The sequence below is a fragment of the Etheostoma cragini genome, chromosome 5 (genome assembly GCF_013103735.1).
Source record: "Etheostoma cragini isolate CJK2018 chromosome 5, CSU_Ecrag_1.0, whole genome shotgun sequence".
Lineage (NCBI taxonomy): Eukaryota > Metazoa > Chordata > Actinopteri > Perciformes > Percidae > Etheostoma > Etheostoma cragini.
Window position 1 is genome coordinate 11,549,158 of NC_048411.1, and position 25,298 is coordinate 11,574,455.

The 25,298-nt window shown below is 39.2% G+C and overlaps 1 protein-coding gene across 6 annotated transcripts in view; it reads right to left on the reverse strand.

Annotated features, from left to right (window-relative positions):
• Positions 1–25,298, reverse strand: part of vps13a (vacuolar protein sorting 13 homolog A) — a 39,741-nt gene that overhangs the window by 9,109 nt on the left and 5,334 nt on the right. For 2 of the 6 annotated variants that reach the window (XM_034872223.1, XM_034872227.1), the window contains exons 14-60: positions 24,893–24,955; positions 24,009–24,141; positions 23,711–23,805; positions 23,424–23,566; positions 22,894–23,095; positions 22,690–22,804; positions 21,263–21,399; positions 21,004–21,136; positions 20,504–20,621; positions 20,242–20,383; positions 19,831–19,939; positions 19,505–19,665; positions 19,202–19,358; positions 18,939–19,018; positions 18,736–18,795; positions 17,678–17,876; positions 17,428–17,544; positions 17,026–17,129; positions 16,596–16,763; positions 15,964–16,271; positions 15,665–15,812; positions 15,261–15,432; positions 14,884–15,008; positions 14,524–14,693; positions 13,955–14,211; positions 13,483–13,667; positions 13,243–13,386; positions 12,223–12,429; positions 11,882–12,028; positions 11,443–11,544; positions 11,175–11,327; positions 10,831–11,089; positions 9,227–9,387; positions 8,770–8,873; positions 7,711–8,026; positions 7,054–7,190; positions 6,486–6,780; positions 5,251–5,355; positions 4,914–5,060; positions 4,376–4,507; positions 4,045–4,178; positions 3,450–3,518; positions 2,174–2,306; positions 1,599–1,656; positions 1,049–1,220; positions 484–637; positions 103–249 (exon numbers count right to left, since the gene is read on the reverse strand). In XM_034872223.1, coding sequence (XP_034728114.1) covers positions 103–249; positions 484–637; positions 1,049–1,220; positions 1,599–1,656; positions 2,174–2,306; positions 3,450–3,518; positions 4,045–4,178; positions 4,376–4,507; positions 4,914–5,060; positions 5,251–5,355; positions 6,486–6,780; positions 7,054–7,190; positions 7,711–8,026; positions 8,770–8,873; positions 9,227–9,387; positions 10,831–11,089; positions 11,175–11,327; positions 11,443–11,544; positions 11,882–12,028; positions 12,223–12,429; positions 13,243–13,386; positions 13,483–13,667; positions 13,955–14,211; positions 14,524–14,693; positions 14,884–15,008; positions 15,261–15,432; positions 15,665–15,812; positions 15,964–16,271; positions 16,596–16,763; positions 17,026–17,129; positions 17,428–17,544; positions 17,678–17,876; positions 18,736–18,795; positions 18,939–19,018; positions 19,202–19,358; positions 19,505–19,665; positions 19,831–19,939; positions 20,242–20,383; positions 20,504–20,621; positions 21,004–21,136; positions 21,263–21,399; positions 22,690–22,804; positions 22,894–23,095; positions 23,424–23,566; positions 23,711–23,805; positions 24,009–24,141; positions 24,893–24,955 — 7,077 coding nt within the window. Of the gene's footprint in view, positions 1–102; positions 250–483; positions 638–1,048; positions 1,221–1,598; positions 1,657–2,173; positions 2,307–3,449; positions 3,519–4,044; positions 4,179–4,375; positions 4,508–4,913; positions 5,061–5,250; positions 5,356–6,485; positions 6,781–7,053; positions 7,191–7,710; positions 8,027–8,769; positions 8,874–9,226; positions 9,388–10,830; positions 11,090–11,174; positions 11,328–11,442; positions 11,545–11,881; positions 12,029–12,219; positions 12,430–13,242; positions 13,387–13,482; positions 13,668–13,954; positions 14,212–14,523; positions 14,694–14,883; positions 15,009–15,260; positions 15,433–15,664; positions 15,813–15,963; positions 16,272–16,595; positions 16,764–17,025; positions 17,130–17,427; positions 17,545–17,677; positions 17,877–18,735; positions 18,796–18,938; positions 19,019–19,201; positions 19,359–19,504; positions 19,666–19,830; positions 19,940–20,241; positions 20,384–20,503; positions 20,622–21,003; positions 21,137–21,262; positions 21,400–22,689; positions 22,805–22,893; positions 23,096–23,423; positions 23,567–23,710; positions 23,806–24,008; positions 24,142–24,889; positions 24,956–25,298 lie in introns of all 6 variants that reach the window. The other 4 variants (XM_034872224.1, XM_034872222.1, XM_034872225.1 and 1 more) reach the window with 4 other exon arrangements.

Sequence of the window (25,298 nt, forward strand, 5' to 3'; positions counted from 1 at the left end):
CACACACACACACACACACACACACACACATATATATATATATATATATATATTCAATCTTAGTAACATTTTTTAATATATATATACTTGACTTCTTTTCACCTGAATGCGGTGGATTTGGACTCGGTAGGCACTCTGCCGTGGTGAGACGCTATACTCAACCTTCACCCCAGGCAGGAAGTGTCTCCTGAGATATCCCTCAGACGGCTGCAGCATCCGCATATCCATGCCATTGGGTGTAAAGGACACCTGGAAGACAAGTTCAAACACTACATGATTGATCACATTGGCCTGCAGATAATAATTATTTTCAACAATTATCCATCTGGTGCTGCAATGTTTTAAAGTCAATTTTATGACTACATAGCCTACATGGGTAATGTGAAATGGACAGATTTCATTTTGTACCATTTGTAAATTTAATCAATCACTTGTTACTAGATCAAATCGGGAAAGCAGAATATATAGTATTTAGTCTCTAACCTGGAAATTGTTTTCCAGGTTGACAATGCCGTGGTCTACGGGTCCAGCTTCAATGTACTTTTTAAAGCTGTTCTCCAGCATCTCAGCTTCTTTAGTAGTTAGAGTCTTCCACCGATTCTTCTTCTTAGGCTTTATTTCCCACACCACATCAGAGCTGGGACAAGAAAAGACACACCAGCGAGTGTAAAATCATTACATGGAACAGAGCTTCAGGATCAACCAGGAGTGGCCAAACATTATGCAAATACATAATGCACCTTTTTGCAGTATTATGTTGTGTAGACTACATGATTTATAGGTTCACCAATAATTATATTTTGTATGAGCCAATAATGTCAGAGTCTGGAGGTTTTGGGATAATCTCATCTGCATATCAGAGAACAGTATTCTGAACTGTAATACCAATTACAAAACACGCAGAATAGCACAATATCACTATTTATGCCACAGCCCATACACATTTGGATATCTTGACTTGGCACTGAGCCATACTCATAGCATGAACCTGGCCAGGTTATTCGCTTTTTATCATTGTGTACACATGTGTACGTTGCTTGTTATCTACCTTGTAATGCCGATAAATGAGATCTCCTGGCCGCTGCTGTTGTTAACAAGAGAGATGCCCACGTTCTGTAGCGACAGGATGATTTCCTGTTCGGCCAGCTGTGCCTTTTCGCTCTCACAGAGCAGCTTATAGATTCGTTGCTCCTCAGTGAACAGCACGACGCGCTGCAGACCTTTGGATCAACAACAAAACCAAACCAAAATGATATAACACCCCAAAGACAAATTCATGTTATCACTTCCCACCTTCAGGATCATTTACAGCATTGTGCCCCTAAAGCTGGTAGGAATTTAGTAATTCATTATTTAATTAATCAAGGTTGAACACGAACAAGGTGATCAATACGCCAACTTGTTTTCTATATGTCCTGTAAACTATATTATTTTTATTTTTAAAGCATGTGTGTTCTTAGTACATGGCAACATTCATGCAGTGACAATAAACTGCCAATTGTCAAGATTATTTTTAAGTGAATATAAGACTGTAAAACAAAATGACAGAATGCATTTAGGTGGTCTGGGCATTTCATTTTAAGCTGCTTGTACTTCACCTTCATAAAAGGAGATCACAAACAGTTTTCCATCATTTTGCATGTCCTCACGCAGGTCCTAAAGATGCAAGAGCAGTAAAACACACATACTGTTTAAACAAACATCATAGTGTCTCATCAAACAATTATGTCCGGCAAAGGTTAAATTGAGCTTACATTTAATATTACATACAAAAAGTTATTGATCGGTCCTAAAAAAGAAGTGAAAAACTAACCCTATTTCTACAGATTCCTCCCTTTAAGTATACATCATCACCAAACATGTAATGTATGTTTTGACATTTAGTCAGCAAAAGTATCCACTGCCACTCTAATGTTGTTAAAAGTATTAAGTGTGATGTCTACAAGGTCCATGTGCAAAGTGACAAACTTATATATATTCTTTTAACGCTAAAAACAGACTGTTTCCTGCAATCTAGTGGAAAGACAAAGTTAGCAGCACCATTACTTTTACTTTTGACAAGTTGAGAAGTCAAGGTTGTTTGTTGTGGTCTGTTGAGTAAACTAATACATTGATAATTATTGCATTATTCCTCAACCAAAAACATTATTGTGTCTCAGGTACAGCACAGTACCTCCTCACTCTTTAGCTTCCCACTGTAAGTACCACACTTCCAGCAAAGCTCTCGGGACCCAGTGGGTTCAGTCCAAGTGTAGTACACAGCTTTCTCAGCCTCCAGCTCATCCTGCTGCGCCTCCTTCTGAGAACTGCACCCACCCAGACACACACATGTTGTATATATCCGTAACATTAGTTAGAACTACTAAAATCAAGGAATAATATTGAACTGATTTAAGATGACAATAAGCAAATAATGCAAGACCACTGTAGAGTAAAACAGAGGACAATTTAAATGAGCCCAGCCACCATGACATTCATTCATCATTACAACCATCATATCTAAAGAACCTGTCCAACAGTATCCACAAACAATTTGCATTCGCATACAGAAATAAGACAGCATATTACAATATGACGATCAAACACCTAAAAGTTCACAAAACTTCCACTGTAGAAATGAATGTTACCCTGATACTGATCTTGATTTGGGCAAGACAAAGCAGACAGAAGAAATTGAAATAAGTCATAATTTACTGATAGAAATGGAAAATAAGAGTAGTCGAAGCCACAGAACTACTGGAAGTAGCAGGAGGTGTGATTCCACTGACAGAATCCCACCCATTCAGCAGCATTCAGCGCTAGTAAAGTTGATTTAAAACTTGGTAAAAATGGTAATACATAAGTAAATGGGTTTAGATGTCTAACCTGCTCCTTTTACTCTCCCCCAAATGGTCCTTAAACATTAAACATTTCTAGCAAATCAATAAAATAAAAAAAACTACGATTACAGAACAATAATGTCTTATGATATAATTTTTGACAAGGCTGATACAGTGTTTATTCTCATTGGTAAGGGTGAGGAGCAGATTACACAGACAAACCAGAATCAGAACTAAAGCACATATCACACGTCTTCTTCTACTTATCTTTACCTGCACTCTTGATCTGACTACACTCTGCACTCAAGTGTGATGTCACATTTAAGCCATTTTGACATTAGCCCTTTAATGTTCCAACAACTCATATTTATGTGCTGCAGCATTTATGAATTTCTGTCCTCATGCCTGTTCCACACATTGTTAAAAAGTATTTGGATCTTAATTGATTTGGAAGTGTTTTCATGCTTTACTTAATTCTTCAACCTGTTGTCATCCTCCTGCCTCCCTCATTTTGCATAAACTAGCCGTTATAATAGCTATCTGAAGCCATTCATATTGATATTCTTAATTATCTGCTTTTTTCTGAGTTCAGAGTGTGTCATAAGAGTTTCCCCTTTTATATTTTTCTACCTGTCCTCCTCCACTGAGAAGGAGAGGTTGTGTAGCTCGTCAGCCAACCACGAGGATTCTGCCTGGGCGCTGCATGACCCACAACACAAAAACATAAATCGCTAGTATCAGAAAAAACAAACATTGCTACTTGTCATCAACTAAACCGTATAAGGCTGCTGCAAGACAAAAAGAGTACCGTCATTCAGCAATTAAGCAAAATACATATCAATGAAATGCAAAAATGAATGTTGTGCAAAGAATTGTTGGTAGAATTAAAACCTGCTGTTTACAAAGTGAGTAATATGAAAAGACAACATAATTCAAATGAAACTTGGAGAACATTGAAAACACATTTCCAAAAACACTTCCACCAGAAAAGCTATGAAATATAATGAAATACAACAGGGGGAAACGTAAGGAACTTGTTAATGGAACACAACGGGTTTCAAGCAAACAGAATTTCCTACAAAGGTTTGTTTAAGTCTTGAATACAGATTAATCAAAATGAAGTATGTGGTTCCAATCCATCCTCAGCAAATACTCGCATAAAGTATTTAGTGCTAACACAAAACTGCATGATTATTTTCTTCTAACTGGCTTTTTGCCCCCTCACCTCTGATGGAACTGCAGAGTCTGGTTTTTTGTGCCGTTGATAATGAGGAAAGGCGCTGCGCCGTTGTGATACTCAGAGAATCGGATTGTGGCTGAGTGCTCTGACAAGTTCACGTCTACAGTGATCCCACCCACCTGCAGAAAAAAAGAACAGTCTACATACAGTATAACAGTAGTATATAAAGTATAAGGGCTTCTTAAATGTTCTGGAAGCCAATGGTATCAGAACTAAACATACCCAAACATCAACAATCACAGATCAAAATTCTCAATACAACGCATCTTGTTATATATTACTTAACATGAAGGGACAACACCTATCTTGTACTTACAGAGCTGTCCAGATGCAACAATAGGCAGTTTTCTGGTCGTGTGAAGTCAATAGTCCGAGGAGGCAATAAGCAACCCTGTACTTTGATTCTTAGCCGCTTTGTGGCATTCTCAGGCCAGAACGGAATGGCTGACTGTATGTGGAATGAGACAGAAAAGTTCAACACTTTGCCGTAAGGGTTTCATTTAAAAATTGTTACACATATTCAGTGTTAGAAAAACCCAACCTTTACATTTCTTATAAGTAATGTATCTTCCTAATCCAGACATTTGTTTTAAAAGTTAAAAAATGAATTTAAATGTTTAACATGATTAGAATTGATAGTACAAACAGTATTACTGTATTTGATATTAGCAAGAGTCAAAACTACATGACTTGTCAAACTCTGATTGCATGGTAGTCATTTGTTGCTGCCAATATAGTGAATGTGTACAGTAATTAAGTACATTATAATTCACTGCCTGTAAAAACAGCAGCATTCCAAAAAAATACATCTGCAAGGAAACACAGATGCAAACAGTAATGGGTTTGGCTCTGACCTGTTCTGGCTTAGCCTCGGTCCAGTTGTCCTGCCCCTCTTCACATATGAAGACGCTGTGCTTGGTTCTGTTGACTAGCATGTAAAATGGCACGAAGGTCACGATTCGGGTCAGACTAAAACTGCTCGCGTCAATCTTCACACCAACCTGAGGTCATTCAGATGTTACACAAATATACAGATGACGATTATGTACTTCCTAAATAACAAAAACTGCCTTAGTTAGATACAAAAGGCATAAAATAACAGTCAATATCTGGCTTTTTGTAAAATTAATGTGACATTATGCCTGAATAAATGTTTGTCTGAATATATCAAACTTTCTGGGAAAATCTTACCAAGTAATCTTTGAATCGGCCTTTACATTTGACATCTCCATGGCTACCAACTGTATCCAGGGAGAAATCGTCAGAGAGTTCACTGTCTGAGATCATAAGACGGACCTGAGGGGAACACATCACATTCAAATGCTTAAAGAAATTACAGCAAAAGGTTATGTATAAGGCCATTTGGATCATCTTAATGTTCCAGTCTAAGCAAAGAAACATTGACTTTAAGTTGGCCTTAAAGCTACAGTATTATTTAAGGGTTGTCCATGATTAGATACGTTTCTTGGTTTAATAATAACTACTGCACGATTGTTCAAAATATGGCTGGTTGGTACGAGTTGATTACAGCTTTCTCCAAAACCAGAAATAACTTACAGAAGGACCTCAAAGCACTTAATATGCAACTTAACTGAATGCTAACAACTTCTTGTGTACTTCTACTTCATAGGAAAACATTGTACTAGAACATTTACCTGATAGAGAACGTTGCAGAATCAGATTCTACTCACAAAATATCACAATATTATGCAATATTATATATTAGTCGACATTATTGTGCTGATAATGCCTCTCTTTTTACCTTAACTATACACTTGATAGCTGAACTTGTATTGTGCAGTTACAGGCAGTTTTACCTTATAGCATAGGTAAAGCAACTTGTGAATGTGTGTTTTTTGTTTATAAAACTCAACCTGCAACACATGTTGAAGAGAAGTTCAATCAGACTGTTCGGCTGCAGATAATCGGGAGATTTTGAATGTCCCCTTTTTGTTCTCTGTGTAGCAGTCACATATCAGGGTTGTTTAGGGTGATGTGGTCCGGGCGGGGGAAGCAGGGAACGTGGCTCAACAACAAAACAATGTGCTGGAGGGTCCAGGTGTTCTTTTAACAAGTGTTTGTATACAATTTATTTTATCATTTTCATGTAGTTTAGACTCCAATCTGTGTTTAGCGGATGGCCACTTTTTGACACAAAAGCGGTAGCCGGTGAACCACAAACAAGGAGCTGTAGGGAGGTAGCAAATCCCCAGCCCCGCTGTTGTACTGCGAATGTGGGAGACACACACACACTCACAGAGATTCTTCAAATTTAAGTTAGATAAAAGGATTTCTTTAACTAATTCAGACACTTAAACTCTCACCATGAAGCTGCATAATACAAATCATTTCATATTTTTCCGAGATATCAAGTTGAAGACATTAAATAAACTTTGTTCTTTCAACTAACTTTAAAACCCCCTTACCTTATTGTTTTTCAGGAAGTAACGAGGCTTAAAGGAGAAGAGCAGGGGCATGTCATAGTCCAGAGGGTGTTTTCGGTGGATATCATCAGCCTTGTACTGCAGCAACCTGCCCGTCTTGTTGACCATCCAATATGGTGAGTGGATAGCAACCACCATTTGTCCCAAGTCATATTTGACATGCACTGCTATATCCAACTCAGCCCTCTTACTCTCCGTCCCTTCACCATTGTTTTCGTCATTCTCTTGTAGAGACTGGAACACTATGAAGGTGATCTCTTCCTGGTCACTGTGGAGACTGTATGACAGGATGCTTTGTTTATTCTTATGGGAACTGCTTTTGCAGCAAGCAAGTGGTTTTAAATTTGGCCTTTATACAATGAGGATGACGATTAATATTGATATCTCATCCTGTATTGTAGGCTTAAAAACATGCTATCTGGGAACTGTCGACCTACGTTACATATAATTACCTTGAGTTATGACCAATATGCTCAAAATATGTAGCCAACAAGATATCAATAACAATGGAAAATTAAAACATCAACAATGAATGAAACTCAAGTCAAACCTGTACTTAGAAGACCAGTTCTGATCCAAGTAGTTGAGTAGGCAGAGATCAAGACTTGATTGGTTGATGACTGCAGTGTGAAGCTGAGCAGAGTGGCCTGGGTTCAGAGTGGCCTCAGGGGCAGAAAGTCCACTGTCCTGTTGAGTAGCAGGCAGAGAGGGAAACTGAGTTCAACAGTGATTCTTAAGTAACAGATTTTATGTTTTTGGCCAAAAAAGCACAGCCATGTGTAAAAAAAAAAAACAGAAGAAAGGACTTTCCTAACTCAATTTGGAGCTTGCACCACATGATGGCATAGTGATAAATAAGGAAGAGCAATATTTACTGTACTTAATATTAATCATGTGAAACCATGTGCACCCTTTATATTGAAGGGACCATGACGGTGAACCTGCACGTCTTACCTTCAAATTGTGTACACATACTGACAATTTTCTTAAGCATGGCATTTTTTTTTTTTTTTTACTTCTAGGTTTTCTATCTTCCAGCCAGCAATACAGTTGCAAGCAGAGACTTAAAGCTTAAACATCGGTGATCTGACATACCGTGTATCTTATAGAAAGCAACGCATTCACAAGCTGGGGGGTTAAAAATATAACCCAAAAGATAAACAATAAGATAACATGAATGATCTTCTGTCAATATGACAATTCATACCTTTAGTTTGTAAGAGATGGGGTAAGGCAGCAGGTTGCGTAGCAGCATGGAAGGCCACAAGTGAAGCACAAAGGGCACATCAAAGTTCTCCCCAACACCACCCGTATGTTTGAATGTCACAGCATCTTTTAATGGAACCATGTTGACCATCAGCACAACCCCCTGATCTCCACGGTGACGGCAGGTCTGCTTGAGACATGTCTCAGGCTGCTGGTTGCTGACGTCTTCGTAGCTGAAACCCTCTGAGCACTCAAACTCCTCCTCACCCTGGTCTCCTAAGTCGTCTGCTGTTATTGGCTGTAGGCTCAGTTCAGACCTAAAGGGGGCAGCAGAGAGCAGATGTGGATTAGGTAGTATGTACAGTGACTTTGTGTTTATACGGGTTAACCCAAATTGATTGACTCAACTTCACAACGTGTGTGTGTGTGTGTGTGTGTGTGTGTGTGTGTGTGTGTGTGTGAGAGAGAGAGAGATTAAAATTAACAACATATTCAACTTTACACTGGGTTTTCACAGGCAGATTTAATAACTGCAGATTTCAATTAATTCCCTATGAGAACAGCGGTATGAGCAAAGACTGCCGACAGTGGCAAAAGGTTTATGTTATCAAATAAAGACAAATCTTCTCCCGTCCTCATAAAATGGTCCTAAACTAATAGTGTAGCCTAATTCCTTGTTTACCGATGATGATCAGTTCTGATGGTGTACAGCTGGATGGAAGTATGTGATGTTAGTTGTTAACTCAATATGATCTTTACAGCCCCTGCACATTTCTAGTACGTAAGGTAATTTGTATGCATCGCACCCGGGTTGTGTCTGAGGTTGCATCTGAATTATCATAACCAGGGATCAACCTGTGTTGACTGGTTTGGTTTGAATTGACAAAAAAAGGGCTGAACATGGGTCAGAAAACCCTGGTAGGACCCTGGTTATTGGTGTGAAAGACATATCAGTGAGAGTGAGTTTAAGAGAGACAGACAGAGGAAAAGGGAGTCAAAAACGAGCCAGTATGAAAATGTAAGTATAGATGTATAGGCTTGGTAATGTGTTTGCCGTCACCTATAGGAGTCCAGAGGCACACAGAACTCTTCTGTAGGGAGAGCTGTACCCAGACATGTTGAACCTTCAAAAACTTTGAATGGGATTGAGAAATGATTGATGATCTGCATAAAAGGAGAGAGACAAAATCAAGATTTTTGTGGTTGTTATTGTATTCCAGTTTGATCTCTAATCCTATTCTATTTCAATCCATAATATTCTACCTTTGCTGGGACTGCATTATCATTTATATTGAAAATAATTAAAACCTTATGAGTGATTGTGGTGTAATCTGGAAAAAAACTTGATATACTATTATAAAATTAAGTTTGCAAAAGATCCAGTAGCAGATCAATGCATCTTAAAGGTAAGCTGTAATTTATTATATCAAAACACACCATGACATATTTTTACAGATACAGAAGTTTTACAGAAGTTTAAAAATGAGTAAACATGTCTAACAAAATCAGTGTAATACCTGGAAAGGAGAGCGGATCTTGATGTACTTGCTGCCCTCCACAGAGTAAATCTGACAGACCAAGAAACGAGTGACTCCTGAGTCTGTGTGCATTACACTGTACATTCCCCTGCCAACCTTGATCAGGGGGATCACACTGGTTGAGGTGTGGCCCATTGGAGCTGGAGGGGGCAAAAGAAACAAGAGCAGTTTGTATGCATTTGGCTAGGTATTTTATTTGGACATTTGTCATATTAGTTTGATTAACAAAAAAAAACAAGAAGTATATGGAAGACTGGAAAAACAGTGCACTTGGTTTAAAATGCTTACAGCTGATTTGTCAAAAACATTTATTTTCAATTCAGTGTGATATGTAGCTCTGTCCAGCTCACGGAAATTTGAGAAAAGCAGATGATCAACACAAAAACAATTGCAAATAAAGCCGCAAGCTGTGATTCCAAGCTCAAATCTTGATTTGCGTCATTCCACGTCCAGTTATTGTGCATTTAAAGCACCCCCTAGAGGTTGATTTGAATGAGACTTGCAGTGTATGTGTGAGGTCATTATGTAGACATTTCCTGGCAGACATTTAGTCATTTATAGCCAGATTTGTGCTATAGGACCTGCAGTTTGTTTGCATTTATACTACCCCTTGTGTTCAATTTGAATGAAACTTTCATGGCGTGGTTCAGGTACTCATGAGGACATATCCTGAGAGATTTGTGATGATTGGACAATGAATATGTGATTTACAGTAAAATGTGTTTAATGCCACTCACCTATTTTGCACTTGTAGCACCCCCTAGTACTGTATGTACATTAAACTGGCTGGGTATATCTGGGGCACCTATCTGAACATACCCTGTGAGTATTGTGATGATTGGCCTTACAGTTTCTGATTTGTGTTCATTTATGTCCAGAGCCATGCCCCTTTCAAAGTTCATTGGTCAATAACTTAAAAAGTAATTGAGATATGGACATGCTTTTTTAACCCTAACTTGTAATAAGCTTGATCCATTGATGATTCACTGAAAATAAGATGGCAATCCGGGCTACGGTGTAGGAGGAGAGCTCAAAAATGTGTTTTTCAAAAAATTCCAAATGGCAGAAACATTTCCTAGGCAGAACTTAATGGTCCTTGAGACTATTTTGTAGAACACATTGAGCTGCACCTGTGTGAGAAATTTCTAGTAAATCAGGCTTACGGTGTGGGGGGTGTGGCCTTTCAAAGTTGGCATTTTGAAGCTTTAAATACAGCACCACAATGTGGGTTCATATTTCTATAGAAGCACATGCTAACTATTTCCAGTTATTCCCCCACGTTTCATGTTTCTAGCTCATTCCAGCTCCCAGGAATTTGAGCCGGCGCGGCCGACAACAAATAACTAAACCAAACAAACATAGAAGGGTTCTACTACTTTACGGTTTGAACCCTAAATACAGGGGAGGGAGAGGGGATGGATTACAACATTCATCAGAGAAGATAATTACTTTTCTTCAAATATTAAAAGCATACATTAACAATTAAGTCATCACTTAAGAAATAAATTTCCTTTTATCATTGTGGATCACGTTGTGCTTTACCTTAATTGAAAGTCAAGTTGACTGCATGTGCATACACTTACTTGGCTGTATGTAGTAGTCCTTTTCACTCAAGGAGATCATGGCTAAGAACTGGTCGGAGTCAGTTGTGGCGGAATAGTTCATCTCCAGGGTTTCCCCATGCTGCAGCTTCACCATGCCGTTGGTGCTCTGCTGGCCGACTGGACAAAACATTGCACTGTGGTGGACAGACACTTGCAGGCCCAGGCGGTTTTTTACTACAAACGGAGCTTCATCCTTTTGGAAAGAGTCAGCTGTCTGTTTTGCAGCCTCTGCAAAGGCCTGGGGAAAGGCAAAAACATGAACATTATATATGGCTGCCTATCCTTAATCCTTTCCAATAAAATCAGTACAGCCTTTCTCTCACCGTGCCCAGGTTACTCAGCATGGCCAGACCACACTTGGAAAGGGTGATGTTAAGCTGGTCTTCACTGCTGATGACGATGGCCGTTTTATAATCTGGGACATTGCAATCCACTTCATCTGACAAACCTGTGTACTTCACTGGCTTCTTCTTCATCTGGTTATATGATAGTGAAACGTTAAAAACCCTGTGTTTATGTACTATGTACGCATGTGTGAGTACATATATATCTACACACACGTGTGTGTGTGTGTGTGATGTACATCAGTACCTTCAGTTTCAGTCTCCATGGTTTGAAACCATCTCTTGTCTCATCTTCTAAAGGCTCCAGCAGCGGTTCCCACACTCCCATCACCTCATTGTAATAGTGAACCTAAAGATAAGACACAAACAAAAACACAAGAACACTTCAGTAAACTTTACAGCCACATGTGTTCTGGCTATAACAAGCTGGAATATGTTTGAAATATTGTGGTTAATTACCATCAATAGGTTTATGTAAATTATAAGTTAAATGGACCAAACAATATAAAAAACACAGAAAACAACTGTAAGAGTCAAACATTATTTAGGGCTTTTTTACAGTAAAATGTTAATGTCAGAATTCGAAAAAGGTCCTATGATAAAGTTTAGGAAATAAATATAGAGTGTGTGTGTGTGTGTGTGTGTGTGTGTGTGTGTGTGTGTGTGTGTGTGTGTGTGTGTGTTACCTCCAGGTTGAGCTCGCTGTGTAAGTTAATGAGTGTGGACCAGTTTGCGACATCTCCCTGGAAGGAGGACTTGGCCAGAAGCATGGGGATAGTGTGGTGTCCCACTCCAGCCTCCAGAGTCAGACAGATCGATTTGATGGTAACCTGCAGAGATGGATAGCCAACTAAATGACGCAACCTCTTCTTATGCATCAAAACTGGAATACTTTTTATCTGTACAGGATAAAAGTGTTTTGTGCTAGAAATGTGACCAAATTAATAACTACAAAAAATCCAGACCATATAGCATACAATCCACGACACAGGATTATCAGTTGAGTCACAATGCAGCCACATACTTTTAACGACTCTCCCTGTGGTATTAGTGGAGCCAGTGACGCTGTATCTTCATCCCCCTCCTCTTCTAGGAACCAGAGTTTGAGCTCCTTCCAGGCCCTCTTCTGCCATAGGTCCATAGGAACAGGACTTTCCAGCTGCTCAGGGGTCTCTGCTGTGGGAGTCAGTGCAGACTGGATGGTCATCACCGTTTTGATGATGATCGGAGATACCTGGGCAGAGAGTCAGATAGCAGAGATATACAACTGTTTTATACCTTTTACATTCTTCAAAGCGACATTTTAATGTTTCTAATCCTACAAATGATGAACTTTCTTTGTTTCAACATTTGTTTGTACTTGATGCCACAATTTCCATCGCCGAAGGCTGATCCAAAACTATATGAGTTAAGATGATATGTGTTGCCTAGCTCTGACATTATTACAAAATATGCCACCCTGAAAAGCGCAAACCCAGTTTGACGGGGTAAAATACAAATCTTGCGAGATTAACGTTCTTTTTGGCCTAGCAAATTTAGTAGTTTTTTTTCACATGCTGTTTCAACATCTGACTTTGTTAGAAAAACTTATTTATGAAAAACTTTATTTATGTACATTATTCATTCACAAAGAAAATTGGTGTCCTTAAAAGGATGCATTTTCCTATCTTTTTTTAATTAATTAGGATTAATTTCCAAAAGATGTTTTTTTATTCCTCTTTTTAATCAACTTTAGCATGGATGTGTAAACTTTCTCAAGCCACTGTACATTTGGGCATTTAAAAATGTACTTGAAAGTAACTTGAAAGTAAGAAATGGATATATCTTAGGCAGTTTTTTAAAAAAGAGACATGGCGGATCTCCCATTAAAGGATTGTAGTACAATTGTCACTATTACACTATTGTTGGTTCAAGATGGGGGAAAAAAAGCAATTTATTTGCTAACAAAGCATTTACTAACCTCCAAGTCTACATAAAACAACCTTAATTCTTTCATTGATTTTATTCCTGTATTCAGAATGTGTGATGATAATAATAAAATAACTACCTTCAGTGTGAGAGCATTGATGGAGACCTCCATAGCCTGGGGGGAGGTTGTGGACTGAGTACTCTGGAAGAACACCTGACACGGCTGCAGAACTGTGGTCACATTGTTTCTCCTCTTCTCTTTCAAGAAGGGACACGCCATTACCTGAAGAACAACCGTAACAAAAAATATATATTGGTTACTTTTTAAATTGTTTGATAATCTGATTATGCAGGGTTACATTGCAATGACAATACAAACCTTGAGATCCTTGATAACAGCAGTCATCAATGATCCCTCTGCATCACTTTTCATCACTAGTTCACACTCTGTGGTCATCACCAGGGCCGGGGCATCAGCACGTGTCAGGTCAGCCACAAACACAATCTCCGGGTTACGGACATGAACATTCATTTCTGTCTTCGACACCACGGCTGGAGCTACAGCTGACAGCAGCAGAGTGCATCAAAGGAAAACATCATGTCAGGTCATAAGGCCATAGGGTCCCCATTAGGTCAGATGAATTCAATTCTTCTCAACTTAGTTATAACACACAATTTATGACGCATTATGTTACCACAGAAAAACAAAAACGATTCAAAAAATAATAATCATAGTTGTAATTCTTCCACTTGCACTCCACCTGATTAAAAGAACTCTCATATACAGTACTTTTCTTTTGCTGAATCAAAAATTGCTTTCAACTAAATTAAAACTGATATGGTCAACTTACTAGACTCTTTAGACGTGACAGAGGAGTTCATATTCTTTTTCTCTCCCACTCCAGTACTGATCTTGGGCTGTGGCACTTGAGCAAAACCCTGCTGGGTGGCCTTGAGAAAGACATCTGCCACAGTGAGAAGGAACTCCATGCTGGCACACAGGTAAACATCCTGCACCACTGTGTCCAAAGTGATTCCATCACGGCCCTGACGGTAGTTCACCTCCACCATCATGTTCTGTTCTGCACCAGGATGCATTGCAATCATCCTGGAGAATATGTACAAAACATTTTTGGTCCTTATCATATTTTTAGACACGAATTATATGTTACAGGCTGGGACAGCTCATTCTATTTTTTTTTTTTTTTTTAGAGAATCTGCCTTTACCAGTTTTCTACATCTGTCTGTAAGATCACATTCACGCTGTTTACAAACGCTACAAAAGAAAAAACTGAGGACAGACAACAGAAATATCTGATTGATCAGATATATTGTAATTTAAGTTAGCAATATGCTAATGCTAATTTATACTGCTAAATATGTGTATGTGCATGTGTCTGTGTGTGTCCCCCCCAAGTACCTCGGGGTGACCATCTTGATTCTGGGTCTCTTGTCATCTAGAAGGCAGGCAGCCAGTCGGACTGAGGCCTTCATGGAGCTGTCGGAGAACATGTGGATGGAGGTGGAGATGCTGCCCAGAGTAAACTCTGCCAACTTTAGCTGATCATCGTGTGAATCCAACAGCTGTATCTAGACAATTACATATACAGTGTGTAAAATGATGATGGACAAGCCTAATTTTACACATCACTTGAGTGTAGCCTTGTGTGTGTGTGTGTGTGTGTGTGTGTGTGTGTGTGTGTGTGTGTGTGTGTGTGTGTGTGTGTGTGTGTGTGTGTGTGTGTGTGTGTGTGTGTGTGTGTGTGTGTGTGTGTATTACCTCATTCCCATTAGGGCTATACAAGACCAGTGTCATTGAGTCGAACTTGAAGTCAACTTTCAGTGTGCTCTTCAGCCTGCTGCTTTTGTGGGGCTCCACAACAGCAGCTGTCACCACTATGTTACCTACAAAGGTACACAGCACAAACCATATGTTAAAAAAGGTTCCTTAGATTTCCATTTGACAAAAATGTATTTTCAGATTTTTTAAGCTTTCGAGGAGTATCATCGTTTTGGAAACCCTGTAGATTACTCACCTCAACCTTTTAAACTCTGAGTTAAAATTTTCACTTTTGTGAAAAAACACCAACATACTTATCTGCCCATTAAGTTTTAATGTCTTATGTGAACACAAACAAACATAATAACAGCACTTACTGCTGGCTGGTCCAGTGGTTCCAGAGCTCTGGGACCCTTTGTTGGATACGGAGTCAGAGAAGTTATTAGTAGTAATCGGAGACGCTGGAGGTGGAACAGCATCAGACTTCTCAGACAGATTCTCACTCAGAGTCCTTAAGACCACTGTCATGTCATCCTGGCTGAAGAGCAGCTGTTGGGGAACAGAGAAAGAATTTGATTATAATGTTTTTTGATTTAGATTTTTACCATAAGCCTCTATCTTAACTGTAGGCCTATTTAACTATTAATCCAATAGGAATCATTTAACAAACTTCAAACAAAACAAAAAAGAGATGGAATCACATAATATGTCCAGATAGAAGTAAACAATCTATAAAAATTAATTTTAAATTATTCATATATCACCATACAGCACTACTTACACTCAGGGGTTTAAGATGAGCAGTGATCTCTATGTCAGGTATGCTGTGGTACCAGTTGGATGAAAGATTTCTATTGATTTCCAAGTCCAGACTGACAGGCATCAACAGCTGGGTCTCTCCATGAAAACCTTCATCTTTGTATGTGGTCCTGGAAACAGCAACAACACACACGTAATGAGAGAAGTTATCCAGAGAATATGCAATTATTGTGATTTTATCAATCACATTTTTTACTGCTCTGCAAATAATCATACTTTCCGCAAGTAAATATTTAACCCTAAATATGGCTGGGGTCTGACCTGTACATCTTGAGGTCAGTCAGTCTCACGGTCATTATATCCACAACAGGCGGGATCTTAGCATTACTTTTAAAGGGCTGCTTGGAAAAGTGGTTCTTGACAGACAGCAGACCAAGGTCAGCTACAATGACATTAGAGGAAGAGGAGGACTGGGGTAGGAAGATGACAGGTGCATTGAAGTGGACGTTCAGAGCGATACGAGTGCTCCGCTCGGCCAGCTCCTTCACACCTGACGCTGCCTTTTCTGCAGCATGGACTGTCACCTCAGCCAAGGCCTCTTTAGCCTCCTGGAAGTTATTGATGAATGCCTGAGGGAAGAAAAATGGAAAACAATTAAAAATGTTGGAGAAAAATTTAAAAGAATTGGGCTTGGAACGCAGAAGAAAATTAGGTATAAGGAAAAATCTTCAAGTATATCATGAGAAAAGAACGGTTTTAAGTGAGTTAGTAAGTACTTCATACTAATTTATAATGATTACCTTATAAAATTTACATGGAAATGAAATGCTAATCTTGCCCAATAAAACTGACACATGGGGCTCAGCCATCATTATCTCTCACAGATGAACTGAAAGGGACAAGATTAACTGTGAGAAGTCTTGGATTGTGACAAGGTTATGTGATCATCTCACCAGTATGGAGGAGACAAACTTGTTGAGGAAGATGACCTGGATGCATCCCACAGTCAGTGTGACAGAGGTGTCAACTTGGGACATGTCCAGATAGGCGTCTCCTTCTGTTGCGTCTGTATAGTTTACCATGCGGAAGGCAAACACTTCCTTATCTGCTATTGACACAGCCTAAGGAATAAATGAGAGACAAGAAGAACTGAAGAGTTATAACACAAATCTGAAAGCAGTCAGCTACTTTTCTTAACCAGAGCAACTTAAGCTTACAAGTCAACACTTATGAAGCCAGAAACACAAGTACAAGGTAGTTAACAACTGAAGAAGAGACAATGTATGAATATAGCCTTAAAGACATAGAATCTGATTATTATAGAACAAAGAGAGAAGTAAAGATAGATTAGCATAGTCAAAAAAGACCACTTGCTGATTGTACCTTCTTGTACAGCGCATCTTTGTCGCAGTCTAGGATCACAATGTTCTTCAGGTGGGCCTGAACCTCCATGTCCTTTTTCCTCATCAGAACCTCAGAGACCAGACCTGGATGGTTGACAAGGTTAGACGATGAGAAAGCATTTCTTTGCATTTCACAGCTAATGGCTTATTTACATGCATAGAGGACCAAATCAGAAAAGTTGCTTCATAAGACAAATTAAAAACTTTAGGTGGCAACAGGTTTGTTGCTGGGGCAACCAGTGGGACACAGTGGACATGCAACACCATTTTGGATTGATGAAACACTAACAACACAAACAATATCCACAAAAATGCAATGGAGAGGGAATGAATTTAATATCTTCTGGGTCATGGAACAGGAGATGTCATAACCCTTCCATACCTTCGATCCTAATCTCAGAGATGCTGGCTTTCTGTCCTCGGATGAAAACCTTCAGACAGCGGAGATCAGCTCTAATATGTAGATTCACCACATCTGCAAACTTTGATCTCTTTGTACCTGTAAGGAAAAGATGACGAGAAAGAAAATGTGAGTAATAAAAGAGATATAGTGGAAATGACACCAGGAGAATGATTGCTTTGGAATGTGAACTCGACTGAAACTCTTAAAAGGGTTTATTAGGACCAGTTACTTTTTTTCCTGGTTACAGTAGCTTCTTCCTTCTTCTCTCCCTCCCTCTCTGCCTCTGCCTCGTCCTCCTCAGGAATGGTGGGGAGCTCCTCCTGCCCTCCTTCCTTCTTAGTGGATGGAGGAAGGAGGTTGGTGAGGAAGTTCATGGTGTTGAGTAGAGCCTCTGTATGGAGATGGACATCCAGGGATGAGAAGGTCACCTGATGGGGAATGCAAAGTCAAAATAATAAAATATTAGCAGAGAAGAACAATAAATTGGCATGTTGGCATCTTTTGTTCTCCTACTTACTTATCTTGTACTGTCAAGAAAATAGAGATAAGATTGATTTTGAACCTACATAAGCATGCTATTAATACATTAAACAAATAAAGTCCAAAACAGCAGAAATAACAACATAAAAGCAGCAATCCAGACTGTATGGAATGAAACTGTGAATGATGACTTATGTTGGAAATATAAAAGTGAAATTGGAACTTTATTTCAGTGTATTTGGGAATTTGCTTTGGTTAAATCCATCTGAACTCAGATTTTAAAATATTTTAAGCTATTGGTTTGGCTTAGAAATCCCTTCAAGTCCAAAGCTATGTTTACTGGGGGATAAATCTCAAAAACCAAACATATCCAAGTGTTAGTTCTTTGTAATTTCTGTGGGTACAATAAAGGCCTGTTGAATTATTCTAAGACACTGGAAGACTTCAAAAGCCAGACAGGTGAAAGAATGGGTCAGTGCATTGAGACTGCATCTTGTGAATGTATGCTGAGTAGATCTGTGATAACTGGGGGGGGAAGGGAGACCATTTGGTCAGGTTCTGGGATTACACAAAGGTGAACAATAAATCTGACTAAGAGGTTGTTTTTTTCTAAAGTGGGATCCTGTAAAACTGTCCGGTAACTTCTTTATATTATTATCATCATTATTATTATTATTATTATTATTATTATTATTATTATTATTATTATCATTATACACTTACATCTATCCTGAAAAAAGTATGTACAGTATGTGTCCATCTACAGCATCTATATGTTAGTTACTGGTACATTGACATTTCCCTTACCTTGATGAGCTGCTCTGTATTGTTGTGTTGAGACTTGAACTCAGGACCATTCTTATCAGCCTAGAAAGGACATACAATCCTCAATGAGAAAGCCACATACCTCCATTTGGAAAATAATCATTTAGGATACTGACAATTTGTGGCACTACTGTAAACAAATGGATCTGAAAGAGGTGTGTTTTAACCTACGGTATCACACATACTTTAATATAGTCCAGGGTGAGCAGATCAACCTCTGTGTTGTCTAGAGTAGTGATCAGCTGAACCTGCTTCTCTTCAGAATCTACACAAGGAGGAAAAAAGTAAAACATGACAAATAAAAAATGTAGCCAAGACTTGCCTGACTCTATTTCGCAAATACTTGTTGGAATGTTTGTGATCACCAACTATTAGCCAACAGTGAGTTATGAAGAATGTCTCCTGAACTTGTCTTCGGTAACATACAGTCCTGCAAACATCTACTGACCCACGTATTCAGGACACTTGAGGCAGATCTCTCGCAGGTAGGTGTTAGACGTCATGTCAAAGGTGCGCAGTTTCAGTTCAGTGCCCAGACCCTCTACGTCCAAGTGGAGTACTGTGATCTCCTGATCCCCAGACAGACGACACAACTGAACGGAAAACTAGATGAACAAAGAGTACATAGAGGTAGAGAACATGTAAAGGGACAAAGAAAAAAATGATTAGAATAATGGAAAAAGACAATTGGAGAATTAAAACGGCATCATCGACTATGTTTGCCACCTAGTTCAACAAGACCTATTTGTACCTCACTGATTTCAAACTTCATGATGAGGTCAGTCATGTTCTTCTGAGCTTCTGAACTTTTCATTTTACTTGCATAGCGCAGCGGCATGGGATTATCTGGAAAGAATGGCCGATCACCGACAGGAGAACTGGGAGCATCGTAGAACAAATCTTCCTCTGACCCTGAGGGGTGACAAAACCCAAAACACAGACAAGCACCAATCTGTTATACTGTAGGTACACATACACGGTGTTACAAGGTATGTAGTGCGCTAATTATGCATGTTGGGCTGTGTGAGTGGTGCAGAAAAAGGAGGATATGGCAATAGAATGTGCAGCGGGTCTTACCCAATGAGGTGATGCTAATGGTCTCACATGACTCAAACATGAGAGAGGAGCGCTGGTCAGCTAAGTTCAGAGGTTTTCTGGGAGTGAGCTGTGGGGTGAACGACTTTGGCTAAAGTGAAAATAACACCAAATCATTAGCCATACTAGAAACAAACATATTAACACACTGAACTGTTTAAAACCTGTTATTTTTAAAGTACACGGTATTCAATATATCACTTGATACCCATCTTGTTTTATTTCTCCTCACATTTCTACCAAGAACAACACTAAACCGCAGTAAACTGTAGAAAAAAAAAAATCTTACTCAATTTTGCCCAAAAATGTAAATTTATTATTTCCTCTGGCTATTTTATCTGATCCTAACACAATGTGAAAAGGTCCATCTAGGGACCATCCTCCTGTTCTTACCCTTGATGTGGAGGAAGCAGTGCCGTGTGCAGCAGCTTTGGTTTCAGGCAGTGGGATACTTTCTACCAGCCCCAGAACATTTCGAAATTTAACATCAGAAATACGAAGAGACAGCCGAGGGAGCTCTCCAGACAATTTATACCTGGAAGACATGCAAACATGAAAACAAAGATACACACGCAAACGTATGATCTTTAACTTTTAATCTTTACAGCATGGGAAACAAAATACGTGTGTATGGAAATAAAACTACTGAACTTACTTTGCCATGCGCGAGTCTTTGATCACCATCGCCCTGCAGAAAACCACTTTTAGATCCACTGGCTCTAGAATGTGGAGGGGTGACTGTTTCTGCTTACGGGCCATTTTCCAGTCACCATCTTTAACAGAAAATATTTACGTTTCTTTTTTTCTCCACACAAATTTTTTTTTTGAAGTATTTATGAATTTCCTTTTTCCATTCATTTTTCCCTGTATGTATGTATGTATGTATGTATGTATGTATGTATGTATGTATCTATCTATGTATCTATCTATGTACTGTATGTATGATCCCTCAACACCAAACATCTTCATTATTTTCTTGGCAGGGCTCCAACAGTTAACCACTGACTACAGCAAATACAGTTTTCTATGCAATATTGTGAAAAACTGTAAACCGTATTAACAACATGTAAAAATTCTGAGCTTCCTGAGCATCTTGAATAAACTCTCAAAAATACAACTAAAAAAAAACCTTTCAAATGTGAAAGGGCATGCTACCTGGTTTGCTATAAAGGAACTGCAGGCTGCTAAGTTGTATGTCAAAGCTGTCGTATGCTCTGGACATTATGTCTTCAATGTTGCTGGAGCATGCCGACAGCTGTGGCAGATGCTTCTTGCTTTTACTGGACATCTGAAAAGACATCAAAATGAAAACGATCAAACTATTACTTTAAATCCTTCAATAAACCTTTGAAAAACAACACAATTTTGTGTGGGTCGGATTTTCAGCCCAGTGTCAAGCTTTGCCATCTCAGACCTTAAAATGTCCAAGATCCAACAGTAATATATTCTGAGTGCCGTTGTAAAAGCCAGTCTGTGGAATGATGACGTAGGAGGCCATCAGGTTCACCTTCAGGTCGAGAACTTTCTGTGTTTCGATCACATACATCAGACCTAAAAACAAAAATATCTCATTAACGTATCATTTTTTGCAAGAACAAATCGGCTTTGTGACTGAATACAGTAGACTTTCATAACATAACATGATTTATTTATTTAATTCATTAATGATGACGATGATAGAGACAAGTTCAAAATCACGCACTACACTAAACATCATGTTTGCAATATGCAGATTATGATCATATCAGATCTATAATATTGATTAGTATTATTAGTTATGGGCTGAATTTAGTTCATAGAATCATAGACTGGATTGAATACATTTAATTCAGTAATTTGCTCCTTTTATTTAAAGTGTGGGTCCAGTGAACACTGAAACATCTCACACACTGAAACGTTGAAAGTTTTTCACCCAGTGCTTGCTCCCATAATTGTACAGGCCTGGCAGGCTTCTAGGCTAGAATAGTTTTTAAGCCATTAATAACCGCAAATATCTATTGTGTTTCTTCTATATCCATTTTGCAGCGTCGCACTGGTGTGATTAGGCGGCCATTAGTGCTTAGGCGGCTGTGGCTCAGTGGTAGAGCGGTTGCCTGCCAATTGAAAGGTTGGTTGTTCGATCCCCGCCCCTGCAGTCATTGTCGAAGTGTCCTTGGGCAAGACACTGAACCCCAAATTTCCCCCGGTGCTGCGCATCGGAGTGTGAATGTGTGTGAATGTTTATCTGATGAGCAGGTGGCACCTTGTACGGCAGCCCCGGCCACAGTGTATGAATGTGTGTGAATGGTGAATGTTTCCTGTAGATGTAAAAGCGCTTTGAGCAGTCGTTAAGACTGGAAAAGCGCTATATAAATACAGCACATTTACATTTACATTTAGTTCACGTCTCTAACAGCAGGACTGTTGAGTGTGTTAGCAAAGCTTTTAAAGTCAGTTGAACAGGTGAAGCAAAGATAACGTTGTCAGTAGCCTACCGATTAAAAACAGGCTTGGTAGAGAACAACACGCCCCGCCCCCCCCATGGGCCAGGGTTTAGCAGTAAACCAATGAGAAACACTGTCATCCCTAAATTGCAGTATGATGTTATCAATATCATAGAGCCTCGTTGAATGTACCCAAGCAAACAAACTCAGGAAACAATCAGTCTTAAGAAAATACAGGAACACCACAATCTCACTGACGCAGTGGCTGAGATGTGCAGGTTGCGTGTAAGCACATTAGAAAATGACAAAGTAAAAACAAGAACTGAGAAATGAAAACATTTGCCCATCAGAGAGTTGATACCAGGCTTGGATTTAACACCAATATACAGTAGATGTTGTACATGTAAGCGCAACTGACCGGTGGCTGTGCGGTCTCTGAACTGCTCTAGTTTCATTAGGGTTGCATTGGTGAGCTCATCCAACTCCAGGTCGTCAGGAGGCATGAAGAACGTTGCCATGCTGTTCACTGTTATCTACACAGACACAGAAAAAATACTACATTTGATACACACCCCTTTCATGTTTTATTCATGTTCATACGTTGCACACAGACACCACTCACAGCATCATAGATGATTTCCAAGGGTTGTGATTCCACATGAAGCCGTTGGTTTGCACTTTCATCAAGCGGATTGGTCTCAAACAGGATGCAGAGCAGTGGGGTCCCGGCTCCTGTGGCCGCCTTCCTTGATGACAGGAGGGTTGGTGCAGGGCGGTTACTGGCCAGACCAGTGACTTCAAACAAACTAAGCTGGGCTGTGATTCTGACAAAAAGAGAACAAAAAAACTATGTCAGTGCCACCCATGCAAGGATCCTAATGATAAGGTATACTGTAAATACTGAGCGAAAAAGGGATGACCCTATGTTCTCCATCCTGCTGAATTAATAAAAGGCCAACTACAAAATCTCCTACAGGAATGTTGTTTTTTAATTGACCAAAAGTAGAACCACAAAGTGCTTCTTCTTTTTGTCAAATTAAACAATATCCCAAAAGAAAAAAAACTGGCATTTGCAATGGAGATCGTATCAAACATACGATACAAAAGGATTCTATCAACCCCCCCCGCCAAAAAAAAAAGTTCATGACAAACTTGATGGCTTGTGCTCCTGATCTCTGTGTGAGTGTGGATTTCAGTTCTCCCACAGTCAGCCTGATGATCTCGTTTTTGTCCTTGTTGTCTTTGATAGACACAGACAGCCTTTCCATTTGGAAATTGACCTTCATGTCCTCAAACTATAAAGAAATGACAACATAGTACATAATCAAAGTATCTGACACGGTATTTGCATTTTGATCTTAGTAATATTGCTTAAGTGGAATGGAGAGCCAAACGTGAGTGTAACATTAGTTGACAGGTGGATGTCGGGGAGGAGTCACCTTCTTTGGCAGGTTGGGATTAGCAGCGTTTTCACTGTATCCAATGGCAGTGTAGAGTTTGGCTTTTTCGGCGGGGGTTAAGAGCTCATCAAAACCTGAGCCAGGGCAAGAGGGAATAAATGGAATGTGAGGAGTAAGAAAAGCATTAACTAACACCATAAACTGTTAATACAAAAATACACTGGAGTTCTTGCTTTGTCCTGTTAGCCAAATGTGCATAATGTCTTTAATGCACTTGCATGTACATTTGTTTTTTTTGTTAATATCTGTTTTCTAATGTCTGTTTTCATCATCCTACCTCCAGTCTTGACCTCTTTTGTTCCTTTATTGGCCTCTGCTCCCCAATTCCACATCCAGCCCAACCAACCCTGAGACTCCTCTTCCTCCATTTTAAGCCCTGGACGGTAAATCCGTAGACCTGCTTTGCTCGCCTGAGGAAGTAAAAAAGACAGTTGAAAGATATTTTATTTTAATTTTTTAGCTTAAACATTCATAACATTTTTTGCAATAAATAGTATGAGAAATATTCTGTTGTAGAATTGCAGTCTATAACAAAGCACTGTGAAAGAAAGCCAAGATTATGTAAAAATAACATTGTGTAAGACATTTTGTTTTTAAGATTATTTTTGGGGGGCATTTTTAGGCCTTTATTCGACAGTTGAAGACATGAAAGGGGAGAGAGAGGGGGAATGACATGAAGCAAAGGGCATAAGGTAGGAGTTAAACCGGGTCCTGCTGCCTTGAGGAGTAAACCTCTATCTACAGGCGTCCGCTTCAAGTATTGAGCTATCCGGGCACCCTTGAGTAACACATTTCACCCAAAACCTCAACCACTGGATGCAACTGCTGATAACTGTTACCACTGTCTGTTTTTGTGCTTAGTCTTGTTTCACTTTGGTCATATGCGGTATGCTGGTGAAAACATACAGAAATTTCTGAAAAGGAATTGTACTGTGTATCATTTTAGTGTCATTGGCATGAACGGAAAAGTATTAGCTTGTTTTTCTGTGTCCGTGAAAAGAAGAATAACTGAGAAATAAGGATTAAAAGGTCATTACCGGTTGAGCACAGAATTTGTGAACTAAAATGCTACAGTCCTTATGATTTAATGCTACAGACACAGTACATAGTAAGGATACAAAGTGAAGATGCCCACTATAAAGTAGGTGAGACAGAGCTTACCTCCACCTCAGCCTGTTGTCTGGCCAATGTGATGTTAAAAATATCCAAGGTCTTCTCAGGCTTCTGAGAATAGATAAAAGACAAGCTGATCAAAACTTTTAGCAGCTTCTTGCTACTCCATGCAGGACTGTCTCAATTACTAAATGTCCATTATTAATCAAATCTGGAAAAGTGTATGCTTACAGAGCAGAGAAGAGAAAGAAGAAAATACATTTAGATTTAATGTTCTATCTCTCTGAGGTACATAATCAATCTCAAATGCACTTTAATCAATCCTTTAATACGGTTAAAGGCTGAATAAGTGGCTTATTATGGCTAGAACAAAGCATCATTGAAATGATATTGAAAGGAACCATCTTTAACTTATTGCATTTTATATTACATTTACATTAAATATAGCCAATGA